The 27935-nt window shown below is 38.3% G+C and overlaps 1 protein-coding gene across 2 annotated transcripts in view; it reads left to right on the top strand.

Moving 5' to 3' along the window:
* LOC126469938 (steroidogenic acute regulatory protein-like) overlaps positions 1–21977 on the top strand; it is a 175218-nt gene extending 153241 nt beyond the window's left edge. For both annotated transcript variants that reach the window (XM_050097340.1, XM_050097341.1), the window contains 2 exons: positions 10420–10595; positions 21404–21977. In XM_050097340.1, the coding sequence (XP_049953297.1) occupies positions 10420–10595; positions 21404–21620 (393 nt within the window). In that variant the 3' untranslated portion in view covers positions 21621–21977. The remainder of the gene's footprint in view (positions 1–10419; positions 10596–21403) is intronic.
* The last annotated feature ends 5958 nt before the right edge of the window (positions 21978–27935 follow it).

Below are 27935 nucleotides of genomic sequence, written 5' to 3'. Positions count from 1 at the left end.
TAATTGTTGCACTTAAGTACTGAACAGATTTTCCAACATTTGAAAGCTGTAAAATCTCTGTCTTTTTGTTAGCACATTAAAGAGTCATGAACTGTAAATTTAAGAGTTCCTTTCACACTTTGTGGATATAATTTCCATCCTTCTTGATTTGGACTGGCACTGGCGAAGCTAAAAATATATTTTTATTTTGTTTTTTGCTTTTTTATATATTTTTTGTTTTCAATGTTTTTTACTGATAGCGTTGTTGTATTCGTTCTGTGCTGCAGTTAATAATTTGATTTTGTGTGATAATTTTCAAAAAGTGATGTGACACACAATGCTACCTTGCAAGTTTTATTTTAGTACCTGCTTTCTTGACACACTTTCTGTTTCCAGCAAACAACACATCTACGCATTAGCGTACTTTTCTTGGAATGCTTATTTGTTATAATGTTTGGAAAAATGCCATCCCACAAACCTTAGAAGATTATCATCAGAACACCTTCTCCTGCCAGCTTTTCTGCACTCTAGTGCATCATGTTTCCGTAAGTTCCCTGACCAGCGACAGATGAAACTCTACTATTGACATTTTATGACCTGTTAGTTTCCTGTGTAGGACAGGAGTGTTTAAAACACACACATCTAGAATGTAAAAAAAGAACTTACACCAATTCATCATTTTCCATATACATCTGACAGTGCTGAGCAGCATATCAGAATGGTCAACTTCTCCCATACTCAAGTTATACAATGATTTGTGGTTTCTTAATTTTCTCTCCAGTATTCCTGTCAGTCTTTCCTGTGTGAACCATTTCTGTAATGTTACATGTGGTCAACATCCACTCATCCACTCTTCCCTTTTGTCATGCAACTTTATAGCGAACATTGTATTAGTGCACATAAATTGAAAATATCCCTGTTTTAGTTTCTTCTGAAGTTTTTGCATGTTGTGTCTGTTCTTACGGACGGTACCACATTCGTTCATCCCAAGACTGTGGAGCCCTGAAAATAAGTCTGGGCTTGAGTACCAATTATCAAGGTAGAGGGTACGTCCATGTTCTAAATAGGGCTTTATTAGTGTAGCCACTGTGTCACTGCTTTTCCCCAAATTGTGGAACTCAGTTTCTATTGATGTCCCTGTATAAACAATGAAATCTAAGACATAGCCAGTCTTACAATCGCATAACACGAATGTTTTTATTCCAAATCTACTCCATTTCGATGGAATGAACTGTCTGAAATTTTAGCATCCTTTGAGTAATAACAAACTTTCATCAATGCAGAGTTTATGATGTGGATTAAATGCACAAAGGAAAGATGTACGAACTTTATTAACAATGTTCCTAATTTTGAATAATCTCTCTCCCCCCAGTATTGGCAGAGTTGTCATAAGTAACAAAAATGGTCTCTGGACATCAATTCACTAAAAATTGGAGTATTTAGAACAACATCTCTGGTCTGGCATTTGCTAATTTTCAGTTTTTTCCTGCGAGGCATCAGAAGACAAACAACTGTGAAACATTTCTTCGTATCCAGTATCTTTCCACTTTGATATTCAAAATGCACTGGTTCTAGAATATTCTCCTTGGTGAATAAATAAAACAGATTGGTTTCATCAGCTATATGTTTCATCAATTCTTCTGTAAAGAATAACGTGAAAACTGACAGAATACTTGGCTCATTCCATATTTGACACATGTCCCAATTGTGTATTATCAAATGCCTGATTAACTGGCTAAAAATCATTTTTGTTCCAGTCAAATTTATCACTAAGACATGATTTCTTCTTAGGCATTTCACTGTGACTTTCTGAGTCTTCAGATTCAGAACAACTAACATCTTTTGTTGAGACACGAGACTGCATTGACACCCCTGCTGACGTGGAAGGTTTATGACTACAGCTTTCCGATTCTGTGGAAGAGATATCACTTTCATCAAAATCAAGTAGTTCATCCTCGCTATCTCTCCTCGTAAGAATCTCCATGATTTCTTCCTCAGTGCACCCACGATGTCTTGCTATTTTCTTTGTAAAATACAGAACGCAAAAAACACTTAAATAAATTTCGATGAACAGTGAACTGAAATGTGAAGCCTAGGCTCATAGCAGACAGAGAATCTGATGACAAGGTAGCAGCCAGAACTGCGAAAGGCTACTGAGGCATGGGTTGGGAAGTCTGCTGTGCGAGTTATCTCATCATCAGCACTCGGGTAGTGGCGTGTCTATACTTCTCAGCAGCACTCGGGGGAAAACTGGCGGTCGCGACTGTGCTTGTCATTAGCATCCAGGGAGTGGCAGGCAACACGACGAGTAAACTGGTCAACAGCAGTCAAAGGGTTAATCTTAGGATGCTTATAAAAAAAAGAGCCAAAGTTAATTACTATCAGAACATATATTCCATAGCCTAAATGCCAGGGTTAGTTGAAACATAGTGGACCAAATTGGATTTTGTAATCTAGATGGTCACCCAAAGATTCATCACATTAGTTTTAAAAGTGTTTAATTCAATGTTTTACTTGGTTATTTGTCTGTTCTAAAGTTGCTGAAGTTCGCAATCATTAAGAATTTGCAACCAAAATCAGTTCAATAATATTATGATATTTGATAGAAATACTTACAAGCAGTCGAAAATACTATGAGACTACCAATTACACAACATGTGTAGGAACCGTGTTGGCATTCAAAATGACTTTGTCATCTCAAAATGGATAAATACAGGTCTCGTGTGGTTGTCAATGGAATTTTATACAATTCTTCCTGCAATGATGATGGAGATGGGCAATGATCACACACCTTCTCTCCAAGGTAGACCACAAATACTCAATAACATTGAAATATGGCAACTGTGGTGGCCAGGGGAGCTGCGATAATTCTTCCTTGTAATCATATAACCAGTTCTGCGACCAATGCAAACTGTTGAAGAGGGGCCCTGTCATCGTGAAACACATCACCACCATTGGGGGACAACACTGTCCCATGGGACTGACCTGATCAGCCAAAAGGGTCACAATCTGTGGCAGTAACGCAACTTTGCAGAGTAACCATGAGGCCCATGGAATACCATGATATGACTGCCCAATTCATCACCAAACCCGCACTATGTTTCACTCTTGGGACGTAAAGTCAGCCTAGTAGTGTGAAACAAAACCCATTGAACCAAATGACTTTTTATCCATTGCTCCATAGTCCAGGTTTTATGGCTTTGGCACCACATTATGGGCATCTGCATCACTGATAAGTGGTTTTGGAATTTGAGCTCCCACTTCAGTTTCTTGGTTATTGAGCTTCCTTACACATTGTTACTCTTCTGCCGTGACTTTTGCAGCTGTGATCCCCTTATTTCTCATTATAATCCTTGAGTTAACGTACACTTTCATCCATATTGTGACTTACTGCATTGTTTTTCTGCTTTCCCTGTAGGCAGTATATGTATTTGATTTGAGCTACCTCGGTTATGGAAGCACCTACCATATGAGCACCAACAATTTGCCCATGTTTTAATTCACTTAGCTCCAAAATGAAGCACACACAGCTACACAGAACACTGTTCTGATCATGACTAACACTTGCAGCATATTGAGGACATTGCACAGATACCACTCATGGTCAAATATAACACTGCAACCTGCAGATTTGGCTAGCATCTGCATTTATGTTCAAGCATGCGTTTTTCTTGGTGTTTCCAAATTTTTGTCCAACCCCTGTATATTCTTTCAGCTTCATAAGTCATGTTTTGTTACAAGAAATGATGATGATAGTAATTATTGTTACAGATTTAGTGTGTGACTTTCTACGTGTATTTCATTACAAGAGTAACAGTGCAAAGGCAGTAATATCTGAGGGTGTGCTGAAAAGTAATGCTTCTTTATTTTTTACATGAAAATGCTTAATGCTTTTTTTCTTTAAAAAAATATTAACATTCTATGTCTCCATTCTTCATATCTACATACTTGCACCCCTCTGCCGCTATAGGTCTCTGAATTGAAGTGTGTAAAATGGCAGTGTGTAATGTAACTATGCCACTCTGTGAGAAACAGCATGCTGTAATAAGTTTCGAATTGGAAGAGTTCATTCACATATGGCGCACCCTCCCCTCCTTCATGACAATACCAGTCCCCACACAAGAGAATAACATCTGAGCAGTTCGACACCTCGGGTTCACTGTCATTGATCATCCTCCATATAGTCTTGATTTGGCCCCATCCGATTTTCTTCTGTTTCCAGGACTTAAAGAACAGCTTCGAGAACCCCACTTTGACAATGATGAAGCAGTACAAGGAGAGGTGAAATTGTGGCTCGATCAACAAAGTCAAACATTCTATGATGACAGTATCAACAAACTGGTCTCTTGTTGGGAAAAGTGTTTTTGTTGCCTTGGCGACTTCGCTGAGTAATAAATATTTGTACATAAAAAATAAAGATTATTTAAAAAAACAGTAAGAGTTTTCACATAAAAAATTGAGAGGCAATACTTTTCAGCACACTCTCGTAAAGTATGTATAAATTCACAATAATTGAATTTAAGAAAATTTTGAAGTAATTATGTGTGTGTTTATTATCCTGCAAATTCCAGCCTCTTGATCAAACTGGTTGCACTGGGTGGGGGGAAGGGGAGAGGGGGAGGGAGGTGGAGATGAGTTTAGTGTTTTGGATTTGATCTAATTGTGCAGTTTTGAGTCTGGTTAACATACCCACAATTACATTCATCTGAAGACTTTGTGCCCCATTTGTGTAGCATGTACACACATTGTTTATGTGGAGTGTGGTTGCTACAGGTCGTCTTCCATGTTTGCCAAGAGAGACTGTGAACCCATTAGGTACAGTTTTTGTCATTATTTTTAAAGGGACGTATAGCAGAATGATCTGTTTCCATTATTACTCCCATTTTCACTATAAATAAATATTACTGGGACAACGATTCTCTTTAGTCATCACTAGGGTTCTTAGAGATTACATCTTTGAGTATTAGCTGCACATGTGTCCTCATGTATTTGAAGTTGTTAGTGTGCAGTTATTTTGTGGAATTGATGTGCCGTAGTTCCTTATCTTCTGACATGAGATATAATGATATGGCTAAGAGTTTGCTGTTAAAAATGAAAAATATTGGAGTGGACTGAATGCAGACCATGATGATTTGTGTTGTACAGTTCAGATGGTTATGAAGTTTTGGTGCTGTGCAATTCATTGGGCTGTAGCCAGATCTAAAGCTGAGTGACTCAGGATGTTCCATGGTGAATCACATGGTCACAGTTAACAAAGACCTTAGTGCCACCACATACATTAATTGTACATATACCACCAGCAAAATATTGTGGGGAACAGAAAAAATAGTGTCTTGTTTCTGTTTATTGCAACAATGTGACAATCACTTGAACTATAATTTACTCAAGTGACCGATAACAACATTCAGAGGTAAGCTAGGCAAGGTGATGGAGCTGTATAAATAAAGTTTTTTTAGTGGTAAATATTGAGCATTAGAGGGAGTCTAGATGCACACGCGCGCGCCTCCCCCCCCCCCCCCCCCCCTTGCGCCCCCTCCCTCCTACACACACACACACACACAAATTCAAATAGAGTTAATTTTCAGTAAAACAAGTTCTATAATTGCCAATAGTGTCTGACAGTTGTTTATTTATTATTGCTTACAGTTTTGACACCTGCCACCTGTAATCTAATTGAGATAATATTTTCACATAGCTACAGATGATGTATAAAACTGTAGTTAACATTCACTTCAAGATTTGTTGTGTAGTGTAAGCATTTCTAATAATTGGTGAAATTAAAAATAAAGGAAATAAAAAAATAATAAAGCCTTAAATAAAATACAGAAACACTCAAACGCTTAAACAGCAGTTGTTGGTCATCTGCACTACCATAACAGCATATGGCTTACGGACAGTTTCTAATCTTAACCACTATCGCACATCAGGGTTAAGGAAGTTATACTCTTCAGGAAGCCTCCTCATTTACACTGTTATCTTCTGGAAAAAGCAACTTCAGCAGGTATTCAGTGGAATCTCTCCACCCTCTAATCATAGTCCAGTCTTGTTTATGCAATGTAGACAGTGTAGTTGGTGTTTATACATTCTCTGTTACTATTTTATTGCAAGTACAAGATGTGTCTGTTACTGTTTGCCTTTGAACATTTTGTTACCAGTGCTTTTTCTTCATAGTACCTATGAGAACTTGGTACTCAGTTTCCACTGATATATACAACATTAGTCTAGCCTCTTTCTCTCCATGACCTAAAGCTTTCTGATAAAAGTTTGCACAATGAACACATTTGTTTCAAATTTGCAAGCTATGCACTCCATGGTTTACCACAGCGTCTAACCATTTTCTGTACTAGAACAGCCACTTTTTGTGCATTTTGCTGTGTAGTCTGTACTGTAATCAGTACATTCTGGTGTTTGAAGGTCAATATTTGCATTTATTTTTTTCTAGTAACCCTTTTTAAAATTGTATTGAAGATGTTTGTTTTCCTGTCCTGTATTCCTTCTTTGTACACCAGGATCCAAAATATCTATCATAATGGCATTGTGGTCTCTTCCACTAGCATACTGGATGTCTCCAAAAGTTGCAGACTGATTTGCCAAGGTGATGTCAAAATTTGTTGCGGTACCAGCACTGTTTTCATTTGTGGCTCGACAGCCCAACCTGTACAACCCATGGAGGTTTAACATTGATTGCTTCCTGCATTTGTATACCACACTCATCTGTTACATGACTGAGACACAGTGTGGGTTTTGCATTATTGTGTATCGTAATTATATGTGGTGAGCCCTCAACGAAATGAGCCATGTCTCTCAGCCTATGAATGTTTGGTCCAAAGCTTCATGGATATTGCATGTAAATACTTATTAGTGTTAGTTTACCATGTGAGAACTTTAGAGTTACAGATGCAGCATGTGTGTCACAAAGTTGGGATATTTTTGTTACTTGATCAAATTTTTGGAAAAATACTGTCACTGCTTTTGTCATTATGTTAACTGGAAACAGTAATCTTACTGTGCTTTATATATGGTTCTGGAATTTAGGTTTCAATTATCAATATCTGTCTCCCCATTTTCCACTGATTTACATATTTCAGTTATTACTTTTGAACAACATACAACATTTATTTGTAACAACCACATATGTCAAGGATGTATAACAAACACACAACTTTTTTGTGAACATTGAGGGAGGAGTCAGAGTAGATGTGACTATGAGCTTTGACAAAGTGTCTGTAAGTTTGTTCTAGATGAAGAACCTCTTTTCTCCTATTGAAAACTGACCTCAAGGGGTCACACAGTTCTCATACATTAATTGGTAGAGTGCCCACTTTCAATGGAATTTGGTCATTTTATGTAAATTGAAGGTGGAGAGTTGAAAGGAAAAGAAATGGAAGGAACTAATGTTATTAGCTGCATTTGGACTTTATGCAGAGTCAATGACGCTGAGTGAAAATGTGTGCCGGACCAGGATTTGAACCCGGGATCTCCTGTGCTAGACAGTTGCATTAACCACTGTGCCACCCAGACACAGTGTTTATCATAATTACATGGACTATCTCAATACACGCCTCGGCTGACCCACATTCCCACCTTGCACCGCCTATCCACTGTTCCTGTACATGTCTTCCATGCTACTTTGAGATTCCCACAGAAGGTTGAATGTGATTGTACATTCTCACTGATGGCGGTGGATGGGAATGTGGGTCGGCCAAGGGGCTTACTGAAATAGTTCACATAGTTGCGATAAACGCAGTGTCTGGGTGATGCAGTGGTTAATGCAACTGCCTAGTAAGTAGGAGATCCGGCACATATTTTCACTCGGCGTTGCTGACACGACATAAATTCCCAATGCAGCTGACATCAATAATTCCTTTCCCTTCCTTTCCTTTCCCTTCCTTTCCTTTCCCTTCCTTTTCTTTCCTTTCTCCCCCTTCAATTTACATAATATGTATCACAGCTGCAGATTTTACATGGTGTCTGTTCGCTCAGACATGTGTGAAAGAATGGACCCCATGTATTCATATGAGTTTGGCCAATTGCTTCAGGAGTGGGAAGACTACTGTGTCACCTTTTGGTTGTGCTACACAAATAAAGTAGTGCAGATGTACTTGAAATGTGTTGAGGTCCTCTAGCCTTCTTAGGTGAAGATTATTTTCAAGAGTTTTTATGCATGTCTTTTAGCTTTGTTGAATGTCAAGAGCAGATGTGATTCCCTTTGGGGACAGTTTCAGATTTTCGACAGATAGTGGATATTACGTGTAACAGCTTCTGGTTATTCTGCTATGTTACTGAAAATCCCACTAGATAAGGCTTGAGGTACTGTCTGAGTCTCTAAAAGGGCAGCACCATTTGTTTCTCTATGCCTTCCATCCTTTTTATTTGCCTCAGTACTTATTTCATCACTATGTATCTAGTTTTCACCGAACAGAGTTGTTCCTTTAGCAAATTGTGTCATGTACCTATCATTTACACTTTGAGCTTCGAGGTCATTAGAATTCTGTGTAACATCTATTTCAGACAGTGCCTCTTATATACTGTGAGATTTTTGGTTTGCACTGCACCTGCATTGGTGTAACATACATTGTATTCATAATGGTTAAAGATGAATAGCACAATAGTACCACAATTAGGAATGAATTAAAAACATACTGTTACACATTATACTGCTCATTACCATAATTTTTTTCCATCCCTCTTCCATGGTTTCTTTACTTTCTCATCCTGGTATTATTTTGGTTTTCCTGCCACTTTACCATGGGCTGCCAGTTTTAAAGGCTTGTTGAAGGAGTTTTCTTCTTTCTGTGCGTATGATCAACTCTTCGTACATTCTGTGTAGTTTTCCACATTGGGCATTGATCTCCTAAACTTCCTGCAAGAGGGTTATTGGGGTTATTGGCTGTAGTGATTTCTGATGGCTGGGGGAGGGAAGGAGACAAAATTGTCTGTTTTTTGTGCTTTAGCAAACCATACTAGTTTTAGGCAAGTGTGCTGGAATACTACCTGCCCGGGTAGTTGTGCATGTTATTGTGAGTGCTTCCAGGACAGGGAGGTATGCCTGGCCTGGATCGAGTCCACCAGCTGGATTTATGGTGATGAGTCAGTGTGCCGACCAGCCTAGATGTGGTTTTTAGGTGGTTTCTCACATCCCACTAGGTGAATACCTGGCTTGTTCCCATGTTATGCCTCAAGATACATACTGCACACACATTTACAACACTTTCTTGCACTTGCACACAGAATTTACTGTACACACAGGAAGACTGGGTATATTGCTTCTGTCCTGGAGGTGGGAGGGCTGGGGAGGGGGTGGTGAATAGGAGACTGATGATCTCAGCTGTTGGGATATCCTTAAACACTCAATCAAAATCAGAATCTGGAATAGCTTAGCAAAGGTTAGATTTCAGGACACAGGCAGCAATCCTGGCTGTATCTGTTGCATCACTACAGACCTCACCCACACGCCAATGTGCAAAAGTCACTTTACTGACCACAGTAAGTGAACAATAAATCTCAAATACCATAGAAATTACCTACAGCCGATCACAGCATGTATGCAGTCACACGACTACCAACAAGCTGAAAATCAAAGAAACTGGCCTATTACAAAATAGAGAAGTGCATGGTGCAACCTAGCAAGATAGTCCAAGCCTGTTTTTATGAAGGTGTGGGATATGGTCACATAAATATTTGTTCCTCCCCAAGTGAGGATCTTTCAGAATGAGAAGTGATACTGAAAGTCTCCTCTAAGTTGAGTTAACAATGCCATGTACTTTGTACTTCAGATAAACAAAGGTACAACACCTCATCGTTGAGCACCCTAAACCACATACATACATACATACATACGTACCCATAAAGTACAAGTTTGACTCATACAAAGTTATCAGAAAGCCCTAGTCTTTTCAAAACTAATAAAATCGCCTTTTTTACTCATCAGCCTCCAACAGAAAGAGTACTGATCATGATGATAAAACTGTTGACAGCACAACCTGCTGAACAGGACCTACAACATAAAATCTAGAGATTGGCACCTCTGAAGCAACAGTCTCTCAGTTTAAATGAAGAGAACAAAGTGCAAACTGCTTCATTCTCCTTCCTGTGATCTCAGTGTCCTTAACTGAATTCAAAAACTGTTAAAAACACCTTGTATAGTATTACCTACACACCTGCGTAATAATTGTCACTTAAAATTCCAGAGATGGGCAATGTAAAAAGACAAAGTGCTTCATTAATTATTAATTTTTGCAGTGCCATTCTTTTCTACTGATTCCAAAAGCATTTCTTTCTACTACATGTGAGCTAAGAGTCATTATGTCAGAAGTGTTGTAGAATGCACAAAGTTATTTGCCATTTTTGATAAAATGCATTGCTATAAATTAGTCACTTTTATGTGTTTGAATGTTCATTATTCTTTTGTGTACAAAATTACTTCTGATGTTCTGTCAGGTCATTGATGAGCGCACAGATGTTATCTACCAGGTTGTCGCTGATGGTGCTGGTGGTGTCTTTTCTAGTCGTGATTTTGTACTTCTACGCAACTGGAACATGAAGAATGGTTGTTATGTCGTAGCTAGTGCCTCCGTCACACATCCCAGTATCCCAAAACACAATAAATATATAAGGTTTGTAAATTTAAGTTTCCTTCATATATTATATAGAGCATGCTGTAGAGCAAGCAGTCAACCTTTTCACCTACCACCCACATTTGCATCTTTGTTAGTGGTAAAATTTTGTAACCATCCACCAGTTCAACAGTAATAGTGGTTTATAAAGTTGGGAAGTAACTTTATAAAATTTCTAAAGCAGAGTTGTGGCAAGGTAAAGCATATAATAATAATTACTTACAAAATACTTCATGTCCAAATTTTATGAAAACCTAATGAAAATGGTTTAAAAACTCGTACTTCATACCACCCACCATGAAAGCAGGAACAGCCACTAGTGGGCGGTAGGGACCAGGTTGACTACCACTGCTGTAGAGTATTTCATGTAAAGTTATGAAAACACTACGCTTTTCTATATGTGTGGATATTTAACATTCAAATTTGTGCTTTTTAATTCTGCTGTGATTTACCTGCTGCTAAAGTTACCCCAGTTGGTTTACAATAACAATTTTCTCTGCCTTCAGCTAATGTTCCCAGCTGCTAGATGATTTGCTGATAATTTTTTCCTGCGTTTCAGACTAGGTCATCTTTCCTTTTCTTTCATTCAGCTATTGTCTTAACTAAGTGGCTGTGCCTAAATTTATACCCAAGAGATTCACTATCATATCAGGTGATTTTGTCATTTAAAGCACCTCGTCCTGTTTGGAAATAGTGCACCAAATTTTACTTTGCTTAAAATACTTTTTTTATGCTCCTTTTGTGTCTTTGCATAGAAAAATTGTTCCCTGATTGTGTTTTACGAGTTTGTCCATCTGAGTACAAAATGTATTTTGCATGAATTTTGAACACAATGTAAGAGATTCAGTACCTCCTGTCATTTTGTCCTGAAATCTGTCATCATTCCTTCTCTCTGTGTTAAGATTATGTGCTTTGTGTCTCTGATTGTTACTTACTCAGATGGGTATCTCCATTGATTTAACTGTTTGTTCACAAATCTCATGGTGATGGATGAGCTTCGTAACAGTTTTTGACTGTGCTACATATGTGTTAATATATCGGTGTTTACAGTCTGCACCTGGAGGAAGCTATTGGATGTGCGTCTGCTTCTTAACCCTGTGAATGAAAACTTGAGGAATGACATCAATTCATTTAAAAAAAATCAGGCTTACTATATATCTCTGGAGCCCTTAGAAAACACTCATTGTTGGATTTCATTTGGTGCTACACCTAGCTGTCCTGTCTATATTTATTTTATTGGAATTAAAATGGTTCTTTGGTTTGGTTAATTTCTTATATTCCACCCCCCTTTATTGTTTGAGTTAGACATTACCACGTACAGTATCATGTGGGTATTAGTCTCTCTCTCTCAGCTCCTTCTTCTTTTTTTTTTTATTAAAAAAGAGCTGTGTTTAACCTGAAGGTTGGTTAGAACGCTGCAGTGCTTTTCTAGGCATGGTCTTATTGGATGTCCTGTGCCCTTGCCTGCCTCTCACCTTTGAACTAATTCCTGCAAGCCAGTTATATTACAAGGAAAATGAAATTAGTTCTTGCACTAATATTGCAGGCTTTGCATCATGTGTTATCTTTTGTGCTTGGTTTCTATACCAGTGTGTGGATGTTACCACTTTTCCAAAGTGAACTATTTTCACCAGCAAAACATGGTCTGCTAAGGAAGCTTTTTCCACTACTCATAGGGTGATTTACAGTTTATCATGGACTCTGATAATACTGGTGCAACTCAACATTTTTAACATTACTGAATGTGAAAGAAATTATAAGTGACAGAAAAAATCCTAGTACCAGCTTGGCACTGAATACCAGACCTTTGATTTTATAGTCTGATACTTACCCACTGAGCCACCAAACGACACTTTCCACGTTTGAGTGAAGGGATTTCCCATCCTACATGTCATTCTGTTTTGCCTCTTTCTCTCTGTGCTAAGCTATATTCTTCAGCTCTCATATCAGGTATAGTGTTTATTTTGTTTTTATAAATTCTGAACTCATCATTAGTCTGCCATGTTTGTAGTGAACTATCATATACCTGTTTTCATCTTGTCCTAAATGTCAAATTTCCTGCAATTTGATGTGTGTGTGTGTGTGTGTGTGTGTGTGTGTGTGTGTGTGTGTGGGGGCGCGTTTCTCTTTTGGCAGATATTTGCAATTTCTTTTTTGCAGTGTGTAGCTGGAGTCAGCCCAAACAAATGCTGCTCATCAGATGTTTCATGCGATGCCCACCATTGCTGGAAAGCATCCATTTGTTTCCCATTACAAATGAAATGGTTTTTAAAGTGGAATTTTAGATGCACATTCGACAGAGTGATCCCAGAAAATTCTAGTGCGATATTCCTTTTATCAATGTGTGTTAATAGGGACAGAATAACCAGTACATTAACAGTGACAGCACCGCCCTGGCCTGTGCTGACTGTTACTGCCATGTGGGAGCGCTGCTCAGTGACTGCTGGAGTATTGATTATTCTTTGTGTTTTATGGTTTCTGTTAATACATATTGATAAAACGAATAATGTACTAGATTAATTTGAGAACACACTATCAAATGGGCATATAAAATTCCACTTTACTAGTACTGCTACTACTATTACTATTACTGCCGCCACCACCACCACGACCACAGAGAGAGAAAAGTAATACATATAAACCAACTGCTAAATAACAAGGTAAATAAGGGAACCCAGATGCTTTTAGACTAATATGGGGAATCTTTGGGTGACCAGCCAATCTACAGATTCTATTTGACACATGTTCGAACAACTACACTGGTGAGTTTATTGGTCAATAAACACTGATACCTGACATACACAATGTGTGGAGATCATCCAAATACTTTTGAAAATCCACTGAACGTACAGCATCTGAAATGAGATACATTTATTTAGGGGTCACACACACCACAATTAAATGAACACATCAATAAAAAAAGACAAAGGGGCAAATTTTGAAAACTGAAACAGGATTTGGTCATTGACATAACACTAAGTGATAAAAAAAACCTCAATAACAGACATATTAAGTGGGTTTTTCAGCACTAACAACATAAAAGATTTATGAAAATGGGTGAAAAACACAGTTGATAAGGAAACCAAACCACCACCAATAAAATGAGTGAGCATTAATGTCTGTGTGTTGCAAAGTGTGGACTAATTTTTAGGGAATATATTCAGGTTAGTGAGTTGTCTGTAAAACCTGGAAATTCTGAGGGAAGCTTAATTTACTGGAAAAGTCAGGAAAATATCAGTAAATTGTGAGAGAGATGAAGTTAAATTGCTCCAGATTGTTGCCAGAAAGAAGTGTTCAGAGTCATTTTGTTAAAAATCAGCCTGTTTCTGTTTTGGAAGTATACAGTTCTGGAGTTGAATAAGGAAGGGCGAAGGAAGTCACTGAATTGTTGTAATGCTTGTTGCTCGATAATGGTTATCTCTAGTGGACTCACTGATCTCGGAAATCTTCATTATTGTCCATGGTTTTCTGGGCTCCAGGTGTATTATGCACTGCATGATTTTAATTGTGATGGAGCATGCACACGAGTTTCTGCTGTATATTAATTCACCATTTGCAAAGAGGCGAAGGTAAGTTTTTAAATTTTATAAAAGATAAAATTATGAGTCTGTATTTGTACACACATTTTTTGTAGGCTAGCACTACAAATTCAGAATGTTTATTTTTTACTAATTTCAGTGCAAACTAGGATGTTGTCAACTTTCTCTCAGTGTGAGTAGAATCCGATTAGAAATATGATGTCTTGGCGCTATTAAAATCTGTTGATATTGCATTCCAGTGACAATGTTGCAGAATGAGCCACAGTGAGAATTTCTCTGATATCTTGTTCACATAGTTTCATGTACTTGGTTTATTGCACAAAGACACAACATGGAACAAAATGGAATTATAGAATTGATGGTAAAACTGTAAACCCTAGCTGAACTTGGAGTAATCATTAAATAACATGGCAACTAAAAAAAAAAAAAAAAAAAAAAAAAAAAAAAAAGTATACATATTTTGCTCATGGAAAAATAGTAAACTAAACTATGCCGTCACTTAAAACAAAACTTGGTTCAGGGAAATCTGGAATTTAAACCTGGAAAGCTCAGGCATAATTTTTGAGGAAACAGATTTACCACTCTGATATCACACTGAAAGACAAATATGGAGCATAAAAATTGTAACAAACATATTTTTTTGGTGATAAGCATGTTAGTAACAAACATACTGGTTATAATGACAACATGGGCAAGTAGACAGCATGCCAAGGTGTAGGTGACTGCTAAAGAGAGAAAGGATATGCTTTAAGTGAAGTGAAAGCAAATTTTGGCAGCAATAAAATCAAACTCTTTTAAATCTCAAGGAAATGATGATATATGCAAAACTGTTTAGCTTATTGGACTAAAATGAAATGTATAAGGGGATTAAAAAGTGCTTTGTGGTAGTTGCTGTGATGACAATGGATTTATTCATTTTCTTCTGTGACAAACTTCATGGAGATACTATACTCCAGATTACAATTAAACATTACTTCTTTGATAGTATAGATCTGGGAGAACGTAAAAACTTGCTATTTTTTGGTGTAGAGTACTACCTAACACTGTCGCTGACAATGTGAGAATGTAACAGTCGCAGTCCCATTGCTTCTGAAACGTTTTAAACACATTCGTTCACTGTTTTCCAAGTTGTAGCACACCTCTTACTCTGTCCCTGCCTGAAGTGAAAAGCACTACGCAGATATAGGTCAAGCTTCCCATCAAGTAGAAAATTTCACACAATAAAGATTTTGGCTGCAAGGAATACATAATTTAACCACAATTATCTGCCTTGACCTGTATTGCAGAAAATTATAATTAAATTGCAGCCTGGTGTCAGTAGTGCTTAAGCGCGGTATAAAACTTGAAACTATGTTTTTGGTGGCCTTCAGCATCTAAATTTTAGTATCAAAGGGCATATATTGTAGTTCTAGTGGTTGCTAGAACTCGAGTCTCGCATACTTTCCTATTTTTGTATGTAATTTTTGTGCCATTATAAAACACTTGAGTGTGAAACCTCCAGGCATATTAACAATGTTTTCTGGTTTGGGACTTGAACCTAGACCTTTGACTTTCATGGAATTTGGTCTTACAGAGTTGTCCAGACACACTTTATAACTTGCCTTATAGGTTCAGTTTGCTAGTATCTCTCCCATACTTTACGAGCTGTACAGAGGCTCTACTGCATGGCTTACAAGAAACCATCCCCAACTTGACCTCATATTTTAAGGAGAAAATAGTACACTTGAAAGATATTAGCCCCAACAGTTGATTCTGCTTGAAAATTCAGGCCATAATTCTGATCGTACACAGTTATGACCTTATGAAAGTACAGCTTTTAAACTACCGCGCACACTTGCTTCACCCCACTGCAGGCGCCTGATGCCTGAGAGCGAAGCACTATACAGTGGTTTGACAACCTGAGCCTTCCTATTTGCAGGATGTTGAAGAAAAGGGAAGAGTAGACAGGACGCTGTTGCACTCTCAATTCATAAGAGAACTCACAAATGATGACAGAAAAAAGTTAATAGAAATTCATGTGGTCGTAAAAGGATTGATTCGCAAAGCTTACAACTACTACACCATCATAACTTAGCTAAAGATTTTATCAAGAACCCAAGAAAATTCTGGTCCAACATAAAATTGTTAAGTGGGTCTAAGTCTTCTATCCAGTCACTCATTGGCTGGTCTGGTGTGGCAGTCGAAGACAGCAAAAGTAGACAAAATTTTAAATTTCGGATTTAATAAATCATTCACACAGGAGAAAGAGTACTCTACAGCATTGCTCCCTTGATTAGCTTGCATTTAGCAAGAATCTTTCGCCCAGTGCAAAGTCCCAAGGAACTTGAAAAGGTGCAGATGACCTGTTTGTATAAGAAGGGTAAAAGAACGTTTGTACAAGAATCCTTGAACATATTCTCTGTTCAAGTATAATAAATTCCCTTGAGAGGGAAAAGCTTGTGTCGACAAATCACTAAGATTTTATAAAGCACTGCTTATGCAAAACTCAACTTGTCCTTTTACCATAGGATATCCTGTGAACTACGAATCAAGGGTAGCAGGCGGATTCCTTATTCCTAGATTTCTGTAAAGCATTTGATATGGTGCCACACTGCCTCTTAAGTAACAGAACCCAGTATTTTATCCTCCATGGTGGCTGTTCATCAGAGACAAGGTTATCATCAGGAGTGCCCCATGGAAGCGTGATAGGACTGCTGTTATTTTCTATATAAATATGTGATCTGGCCAACAGGGTAAGCAGCAGTCTGTGGCTGTTTGCTGATGAAGCTGTGATGTATGGGAAGGTGTCATCATTGAGTTAGTGGAGGAGCACACAAGGTGACTTAGACAAAATTTCTAGTTGCTATGATGAATGGCTCTAAATGTAGAAAAATGTAAAGTAATGCAGATGAGTAGGATAAGCAAACCCCTAATGTTCGAATACAGCGTTGGTGGTGTGCTGCTTCACACAATCAAGTCAGTTAAATATCTAGGTATAACATTGCAAAGCACTATGAAATGGAATGAACATATAAGAATTGTTGTAGGGAAGGTGAATGGTAGACTTGGATTTATTGGGAGAATTTTAGGAAAGTGTGGTTCAGCTGTAAAGAAACTGTATATAGGACACTAGTGTGACTCCTTGTTGAGTAATGTTAATGTGTGTGGGATTCGCAACAGGTCAGATTAAAGAAAGACAGTGAAACGATTGAGAGGTGGGCTTCTAGATTTGTTACTGGTAGGTTTGAACAACATACACGTATTACAGAGATGCTTTGGAACTCGAATGGGAATTACTGGAGGAAAGGAGATACTCTTTTTGACTATTGATACAATTTAGAGAACAAGCATTTGAGGCTGATAGCAGAATGTATTTACTGCCACCAATGTACATTTCACGTAAGGACCACAAAGATAAGAGTAGAGGGATTAGGGCTCATATGGAGGCATAGAGTGAGTAATTTTCCCTTGCTCTATTTGCAAGTTGAACAGGAAAGGAACTGACCAGTAGTGGTACAGGGTACCTTCTGCCATGTACCATATCATGACTTGTGGAGTATGTATGTAGATTTAGATGTAGATGTAGAAGTGGACACATCTGTCCAACGTGTTTTCAAATCTTGTACAAGAACACATGTTATTCTACAGGAGAAGTGGTAAGTAACATGAGGTGTAATATGTCAACATTACACACCTATATGTTAAATATTATTTTGACAGTATTCTTGTGTTGCTAGTCTGCAGCTATATATATGCCTCAAAATTAAGATGAATGTACCTAAGCAGCTGAAGAATTATTATGAAATACTGGTAATGATTTTCATTTTACAATTTAATCATGGCAATCATGTTATAGAATAGTGCACCTCATGCAATTATACTTCACTTTAACAGTGTCAGTTTTAAAATCCAAAGAAATTAACACAATGATGGTCTTAATAATTAAATAGCACTATGTTATTTCTTTAATGGCACACTTTTTGATTTCATTCATTTAAACTGAATTTTAGATCACAACATAAAAATGTTCAAAACAGAGAGATCTCTGCCACAAACTACATATTAGAAACTGTGCACTTCGACACAATGAACAAAGCGTGTTACCGTTGTCAAAACAGTAATGTACAAATGGTATTGTACTTTGTGCACAGGCATTAGGTAGCTGCAGTGGGGTGGATCGAGTGATAAATAACCAGTGTGTGCAAAAGTTTAAAAGCTGTACTTTCAGTAGGTTATACCAATGTACTATCAGAATTATGGCCCAAATATTCTTGCGGGATCAATTTCTGGGGCTGATAGGTTACAACCGTGCTTTTTTCTTTCTTTTTGAAATATGGGGCGAAGTTTAGGATGTTTCTTTTTAGTGCAAGAAAGAGAGAAACAAGGAAACTGAATCTGTGAAACAGGGTGTGAGGAAAAAGAATTGCCTACAAAAGGTAAGATTTTGGGATTGAGTCACACTGTAGCAAACAACTGCAATCTAACGGAACCTTGTATAATATTGTACACTCTGCTACAGATGAAATATTCACTCTGAAAATAACTCTTAGGTTGTGACTGCGATATTCACTTATGAAGCCTGTCATGGTAGTAGTAGTTCAGGAAATTCTGCAGTGAAGACACTCTGGAACTCAGTAAACTGAAAAGAGGTATCGAAAAATTGAAGATGTCTGATAGACAAGCAGGTGTGCCTTGATAGCTCAGTTGGTGAGAGCACTGTCTGTAAAAGGTAAAGGTAGAGTTTCAGATCAAAAGATTCATTCTGAATTATTTTATTATGCTCACATTTTGTGATATTCCTTTCATTTGAATCCTGGTTATTTACTACACTGTCCAAAAATTGCAATTTCATCATCTGCTGCAATGACTATGATATTCCTTTTGATTACAGTGTCGTATGTGGCAATTCAAATGACAAATGGGATTTAGTGCCCCATTTTATTTCTTCTGTTGGAATGGATGTTAACTAATTAATTTTTTGTGTGGATAAATACTCTTAACAGGCATGGTATGAGCAGGGTTACATCAGTTTCATGTCTATAAGTAAATATATGTTGATTAAATGGTAATTAGTAAGATTGTGCAATGTTTTTTGCAGACATTGCTTATTTTCCAATGGGAAATATACAAGGTGATTAGAATTAAAGTTCAACTTTCAAACTGCTGTAGAAATAACACCACTGGTCAGAATGACATCAGATTGCAGTGGAATATTATCAAAGAAGGGGGAAAACGTATGGCATAAGAAAAATAAATAGTTACAAAATGTAGCAATAGATGGTGCTGTAATCATCGTAATTTAATAATGGTTGACTACAAATGACAAATGAATCATACAACAATGCCTAAGGTGTATGTTTGATGTTAAACTATCTGTACTACTCAGTGTGCATGAGTGTACAGATGTGATACTGTTAGTTACATAATCCCGTCCACCACCACGGCAAAGTCATATCACATTGGATGGGAAAATTTTAATTGTCCTGAGGCCAAAAACCGCATAAAAAGCATCACTCACATTGGTTTTTAATTGTCCTGAGGCCCAAAACCACATAAAAAGCATCAATCAAAATCAAATTGGATTATTAATTTCCATGTGACTGGCACAAAATATGTTCAATATGCTGTCCACTATTTTCTACAACACGTAGAAATCAAGAAACAGTATGCTCCACAACTCATCGAAGTGTTTCTGGGGTCATGTTCAGAATGTGTGCCTTCAATGCAGCTAAGTTTACAATTAGAACATTGAACGCAATATCTTTCAGGAAGCTCAACAGCCAGAAGTTACACGGATTAAGATCAGGTGATTGGGATGGCCAGGCTGTAGGGAAATGGCAGCTGATTATTCTAGCATTTCCGAAATGCCGCTTCAGCAGCTGCTTAATAGTATTTGTAATGTGCAGAGGTGCACAATCTTGCATAAAAATGATCTCATCCACACATCCATGCTGTTGGAGAGCTGGAATGATGTGGTCGCGCAAAATACACTCTTAGCACTTACTAGTGATGGTGCAGGTAACAGTACCGGAAGCACCTGTCTCTTCGAAAAACTGTGGCCATGTGATAAATGATACCGTAAACCTGCACCACACAGTGACCTTTTAGGATGAAATGGTACTGGTTGATTTGCATGTTGATTTTCCATTGCCCATATTCAACAATTCTCTGTATTGACATATCCTGTCAGATGGAAGTGGGCTTCGTCTGTCCACAAAATCTTCCATGGCCAATCATTTTCCACTTTCATGCGAGCAAGAAATTTTAAAGCATAGGTCTCTCTTGCTGACAGGTCAACAGGAAGCAACTCGTGCACATGGGTAATTTTGAATAGACAGCAAAGAAGGATGTTTTGTAGGATATTATGCACCGCACTCACCAGTACGTCCAATGTTCGGGCAATTCTCCATGCACTACACATTTGCACACCACCACTTATCTCCTCCTGGATTGCTGTGGTCACTGCTTCCACTGACATCAAATCAATTTGTTTCCTTCCTCTGCCAGGTAGCACTCCAAAAGAACCTGTCTTCTCAAATTTCCAGATCATTTTCTCCAGGCCCACCCCAGTCATTGGACCAATGCCTTTTTTCAAACCTTTCAGTGCTGAATTCTGCAGAACGACATGTGCTCAGTCATCATTCTTATAATACAGCTTTACAAGCAGAGCGTGTTCCTGCATGGCAAACGTCACAGATGCAAAAGGAGGAAAAGCTGTGTATCCGGCGTGTTTATACCAACTTCAAGGGGTCATAGTCATGACAGGTGTTTTCATTTACATATTCTGACACAGCCTGTGCCATCTGTTGATCAATTTTGACACTATTTTTTTCCTTCTTCCATTCGTTTTCCCACTTCTCCGATAATATTCCATTGCAATTTGACATCATTCTGACCAGTGGTGTTACTTCTACAGCCTTATGAAAGTTTAACTTTAATTATAATCACCCTGTATCATGAGTGTCCCTATAGTTGGGTGTTAGAGAATTCTTACATTTAAGTTAATAGGTAGTGTTCATTACGTGTTTGAATTTGATGTGTCTTTTTCAACCAGAACTGACTATAGCATATCGCTTATATTATGGCTGCATAGTGTGTTTATTTTGAAGCAGTGACAATATCCTAACTGTTGTTGTTAACATTGTAAGTGTAAGTTTTATTATGCTTCTTGCTTTAATAAAGAATAAGCACCCTAAAATTCAGCTGTGCTGGTTTAAGTCTCTTGAAGGTATAGCACTCTAATCACTGGTGATGTTTTCACTTACTAAGTATGTGATAAAATTGTTGCAGAGGCGAAAATGGGCCCAGTTGTTGGGTTATACAGCCAGCTGAAAATAATCGGTGTATATGTCGATGGCTGCTCAACACAAACCTTAATGGATGGATTCCTCAGTATCTTTTGGATACAGCCTTCACTACAGCCATGTGTGATTATATGCAGTGCTTGCGTTCCCATATTTTAAAAATGAAAAGTGAAGATAATTTAAGTACTGGTGTAGGTGAATAACTTCTACATATTAGAAATATGTGTGTAAGATTTTAAAGATGTGGAGGAATGGTACTTTCTACGCCAAGGAATGTGAAAGTGATTCTACAGTGATTGAAGAACTGAATAGATCTCCTATTGGAGAGCATTTGTTTTATAAAAATCTCATGTTATGGTTGAATCATTGAACAAATATGACTTGCTCAGCCATCTTCATAGTGTAAGCATTGCCTCGCAAAAAAAGTCAAACATGCATAAAATTTTTATGTTGTTAAATTTTGTGGCAAGATGTCTGTTTTGTATTCGCAGATTGGACTGAGGATGCAGCAGAATGGCTTACAAATTTTATATAATTTTAATAAATTATTTTTTGTCATATTTAATGTTTCTTCTTCTTTTCATCATCATTTACACTCTTCCCATAATTTCCAGTCTGTGCTTTCGTTTCAGTGTCAGCAGTTTAATTCTAACTTACTGTTTATGCACCAATGAGCCAAAACTATGACCACCTGTTTAGTAGCGTGTTGTTCCTCTTAAAAAAACACAGTACAGCAGTGATTCTGCCTGGCATGGATTGTAAAAGTCGTTGATAGGTTTCTGGAAGTATGTGGCACCATATGTCTACTCACAGTTCACTAAATTCCCACAAATTATGGTACAGTTGTTTGTGGGCATGCAGCTGGTGCCTGATGTGTGTTCCAGTGGGTACAAATCAGGGACATTTGCTGGCTAAGACATCAGTGCGATGAGTTCACTATCATGCTCCTCAAACCATTGCAGCACGATTCTGGCCTTGTGTCATGGAGAGTTATCCTAATGGAAGATGTCATCACCATCAGATAAGACTTCAACCATGAAGGGACGCAAGTGGTCCACAATAATGTTCACATAGTTCACTGTTGTCATGGTATCTTTGAGTACTTCCATAGGTCCCATAGAAGCCCAACTCAATGTACCCCATAGCATAATTCTGCTCTCACCTGCCTGCCTCTGTGGCATGGTGCATGTTTCAAGCAGCCATTCACCTGGATGACACCATGTAAGGACCTAACCATTGGCTGGCGTAATAAGAAATATGATTCATATGACAGGTCCATGGCAAAAACTCAGTGCTGCTGTGCCCACTGCAATCGGAAACTGATGATGTTGTTTGGTCAACACAGGAACACACAGGCATTGTGTGATGTGGAGCTCCATGTTCAACTATGGCCTTTGAACCATGTGCTCTGAAACACTTGTGTCTGCACCAGCATTGTACTCTGGCATCAGATCTGCAACAGATAGCTGCCTATCTTTGATTAAACAGTGCGGAATTCTCCACCCTCTATGTTTTGTGATGAGATCTGGATGTCCAGTACTGTACAGCCTATGCGTTATTCCACCATCCTTCAACCACATTTCATAGGTACTCACGACAGTTGTACAAAATCAGATGACCAACTTCGCCATTGCAGATTCTCATTTCCAACTGCAGCGCCACTACAATGTGCACTTTGTCAAAATCACTTATACTCATGGATTTCTGTATTTATGGCCCATATCTTCACAATAATGACTGCCCATTTGTCTCTCTTCTGTGTACGTACTTCCCTAATTGTGTCATGTGCCCACATCACCAGGAGACATTCAACTTTGTTGTGGGCAGTGTCATAATATTTTGGCTCATCAGTGCCCATTTTGTATCAGAAGCTGTAAATTCATGCAGTGAATCTGTGAGCAAGCACTTTGCCTCTCTTACACCCCCCCCCCCCCCCCCCCAAAAAAAAAAAAAAAAAAAAAGAAAAGACAGACAGACATAATACCAAGAAGAACTTGTAGTAAATAGAAAATAAAGTTTGGGAAATTAGAACCTATGCTTTGGGACCTATAAGTGAAGATAGATCATTGTCAAATAGTTTCAGGTTTAGTGGCATGTGCTCAGAGAGATTAACTGGGAAGAGCAGTGGGATCATGACTGTGATATTGATGTGTTATATACATGTGTTTTTTTTTAATTTAAGTTTTGCCTTCTGAAAGATGATGAATTTCCAGTTAAATCACTCATCATCACAAATTATTTGAAAATTAAGTAACTCAGTACTGTTACTTTATTATAAATTTAAGTTTTTCCTTGATTACGAAATGTAGATTGCAAAATTTATACATTGGTTTATGTAACTATGTATTTTCCTAACCTTTATTTGTCTTGTTGCTTAAGATTTTTACACATAGTGTATCGCTTAGGCACCTCTTGTGCTTTGTTGTATGTATAAAAATTATAGTACTACTTGGTCTAGACTCCTACATTGTTTCTGAAAAACTGTGAGTGTGAAATCTTTAGATGCAGAAAACTGATTATTTACAGTCTGCTGTACATCTGTTGAGATATAGGTTTTCATCAGGAATTAGGGGAATGTATGAGCACATGCAATGGTAAGTGAGACTGCTCTGTGATAGTGTAGAGCAGAGGCCGCCACGGCATGTCAGACTTCAAGCATGCAGCATGTGTGGGCTGTGGGCAGGTCGAAGCGCGGCCTGTCACTTGACTTTGCTTGCTCCTTCTTGGAAGTGCCCGGAACAGTGTGACATTTCATTTAGCATTGTGGTGCAGCATTTTGCAGTCAGCACAAAACTCTGAGTCCAGCAGAATTTTGGTGTCAGAATTTTTCCCCCTTTGCTATTTGTATGTGGTATGGACATTCACAGGTCCAGTGGCTGTTTGCACAAAAAGAGGCAGTTTTATCATACAATCCATTAAAGTAAATGGGAATGACAGAAGAGAGGGATGAGAATTCTCAATTTGCATAAGCTATGGGTACTGCTAATTTGTTATGAAACAACATTTTAGTACCATGCAGAATGAATCTAAACTTTTAGGTGACAATGAAAGAGCAAAAAATTACAACGGGCAACAGATGCGATTCATTGTTCTGTACATCAAGGAGGACGCATTCGGACAAAGACAATCCGCTTCCGGAAGCTCACTTCCATTAAAGAAAGTGCGAGGTTAGAAGAATTCATTGTGGCCTTGCAAGAATTACAATGATAATTTTATAAAGGTTTTGAGGACACTGTCAGCCTTACATCAGTTCTAAAGCTGTTTTCAAGACTGTTTGCTGTTTCAGTTGAAAGCGTCCCTGTGCCGGTGCAGATGTAACTGATTGACCTGCAAGGTTATTCCAGTTTTAATTACAAATATTTTTATGTTAAAACTGTCCAGGACGTCTACACTGCTTTTCTCAGGTAGTCTCCATAATGAGGGTGCAAAAGTTCTACAATATTTTGATAGAAATATTTGTGTGAAAGACCATTTTTTGACTGTCAGACTGAATAAGTCGTGATTACGTGGAACTCTGTGAAACTGTCTGCTTTTGGCCGTATGCCGACAGTTTGTACGAGATAAAAATTATATTTTCAGCACACCAAAAATAATTGATTAATACTGAAAATGTGTTTTATTTGTGATCTATGTCATTGAGAAATGTGAAATATAAAACCAAGTCATATGCGGTATGACTGTACTGCCATTTGAATGTGCTGCATTCATTGTTTCCTCTCTTTGCCTCCCTCACACTCAGACAGTGCAGCATGGCAGTGGGAGAAATGTGAAGTGACACGGAGCACTTTGGCACATGGGCCCGGGCATGGCCCATGAGCCTAAATCTTGGTCATCTTTGCACATTATAAGAAGAGAGAGACACATGAAATAAAGATTACAGGCTGATAAACTGTTTGGTTTAGTGATCAAGAGTAAACTGAAAGGCGAAGAATGGGTGGGGGAGAGGGGGTGGTTGGTGGTGGTGGTGGTGGTGGTGGTGGTGGTGGTGGTGGTGGTTTGTTGCAGGAGTATGCTGAGTGCTTTGAGTGGATGTCGGTAAAGTGAGACAGAACAAGTTCTCAATAGGATACAAAATACTTAAGAGAAAATAGGAAACAGCAGGAAAGTGCTATTCTTAGCAACAGTTAGGTGAGTAATATGTGCCAGATGTTGTAGGAAGAATTTGGTAAATAGCAATAGGTCACAAGCTTCAACATGTGTGTATTTGTTAGTAGGTGGAAAACTTACGAACTTTGTGTAAGGATTTTTTGGGGTATTATTTTATTGTGCCAGGAGGTTGGCCAAGCAACCATATGGACAGATCTGATCCACTATTTTTAGAGTGAACTGGTAAAACTAACTTGTAAATGAGCCGTACCAGTGTTATGATTGTCAGTGTTTTGCGGAATTTGTATCAGTTCCAGTTGTGTACACCTGTGTGAGGCTGGCCAACATGGAATTATGGGGAATATTTCTTCAGTTAATAGAGTAAATGTGGTCTGCTCTTTGTCAATGCAATTTGTAGGTGAAATTTTAATAATCAAGTCTGACATCTCAGTAGGAAAGAGAAAAGCAAATTGAATATATTGATATCAGAATGTTCAAGGAAGCAGTGCCACTTTTGTGAATATGCCTCTAGTCACTGATGTGTTGAGAAAAACTTTTTAACAGTAGACTCAGGGTTCATGCACATCTGCAGAATTTTAAGCCATGTGCTCTTCAAGGTAGAGAGGAGGTTGAAATAAGTTTATTGCGCCTGTGTATGAACATAAAAACCAAAATTAAGAATTTGTGATTTGCTTAGAAACACTGTTGTTGAAAAGAATGGTGCATAAAAATATCTTTCTGAATATTGTTTAATCACAGATAACAAATATTAGAGTTTAGCATATCATCAATGATGAGTTTGTTAGAGACAAAGCACAAGCTCTATTATAGTGATGATGGGGAAGAAAATTGGCCATACATTTTCAAAGGAACAAATCTTGATACATCTCTCACACCTAGCCCCTATTACTACTTTCTAGAATCTGACACTTCAGCTCTGAGCAGTGAACTCACACCCAAACCTCCATATGTCAGACGCTCTGATCGGTACCAAATGTTGTAAGTAGATTGGATGTCAACCAAAACATCGATTTAGTTCGTGCTATGTGCTGTTGTCCAGTAGAGGAATGGAGCACAGGAATGGTGTATCTGTGGGGGATAGTTTCTCAGATCTCGCATGGGTGAGTTGGTAGAGTGTGAAGCCTTTATACCAAAGGTTCCACATTCAAACACCACTGATGACAATTTAACTGTTCAGGTGTGAAACTGTTATACAGGAGAACATTTTCCTGACATGTAAAAGGACTTTTTGGAGTTTGTAGCAATGTTCTTTTGGCAGTCTGCTTTTGATTCATTAGTTGAAAGTAACAAACCTATAGAGTACATTTTTATAGATTGGTGTGGTGTTCTGTTGGACATGTGCAATAGAACAGACACCATTTGTGATGAAGCAGCTAATGCATTTGTAATTTCATAGAAAAAAACATAACAATTGGAACAGCAGAATAAACAAAAAATTCCATCTTATGTGGGGAAGTATTAATAGTCCTATGTAACACTTCCATGCACAATTCAGTAAAAAAAAAATTGCATCATTTGGGTATGAACCCAGGACACTTGGGACAATGATCTAATGCTCTACCAACTTCCCCACAGAAGGTATACAGATTAGTTACTCACAGTTATGCCTTTCCTGTGCTCCTTAGTTCAGGTGTTACTTTTAATTGAATGTTTACGCCTCTTTTGCTGGACGACAACACATAGTATGAACTAAATCAGAGTTTTGGTTGGCACTATTGACATACAACGTTTGGTACTGATCTAAGTGTCTGACATTTGGAGGTTTGAGTGTCAGAACCATATAGATACACTAAGGAAATCGGTTTCCCTGAGGGAAGTAAGGGGAGATGTTGTGTATAGACAAGACAGCCTAAACACAATGAGAGGAAGCCGAAAGGCACGCGCTGAGCTAAAGCAGGATGGCGTGAGGTCTGAAACAGGATACGTAATGAATGCTATAAAGAAAAGTACGTAGCTTCTGGAATACTTAACTTTAATCCATCCTTTTGGTACATCTGGAGATTGTGGCGATACAAGTGAGACTCTTTAGATACATGCAATGTTACTAATGGCGCCTTGCTAGGTCGTAGCCATTGACTTAGCTGAAGGCTATTCCAACTATCTGCTCTGCAAATGAGCGAGGCTTCATCAGTGTGCATCGCTAGCTACGTCGTCTGTACAACTGGGGCGAGTGCTAGTCCGTATCTCGAGACCTGCCTTGTGGTGGCGCTCGGTCTGCGATCACACAGTGGCGACACGCGGGTCCGACATGTACTAATGGACCGCGGCCAATTTAAAACTACCACCTAGCAAGTGTGGTGTCTGGCGGTGACACCACAGGAGATTAGTTTGACCTTGAAGTAATTACAGGTGCCATCATCTAAAGTGTTTCCTACGTGCCCTGTGTTGAAGTTCCTTCTGATAATGACCAT

Source organism: Schistocerca serialis, chromosome 3 (genome assembly GCF_023864345.2).
Source record: "Schistocerca serialis cubense isolate TAMUIC-IGC-003099 chromosome 3, iqSchSeri2.2, whole genome shotgun sequence".
In the NCBI taxonomy this organism is placed as follows: domain Eukaryota; kingdom Metazoa; phylum Arthropoda; class Insecta; order Orthoptera; family Acrididae; genus Schistocerca; species Schistocerca serialis.
Note: the sequence above shows the minus strand (reverse complement) of the source record. Positions and strands in the feature narration are given on the sequence as shown.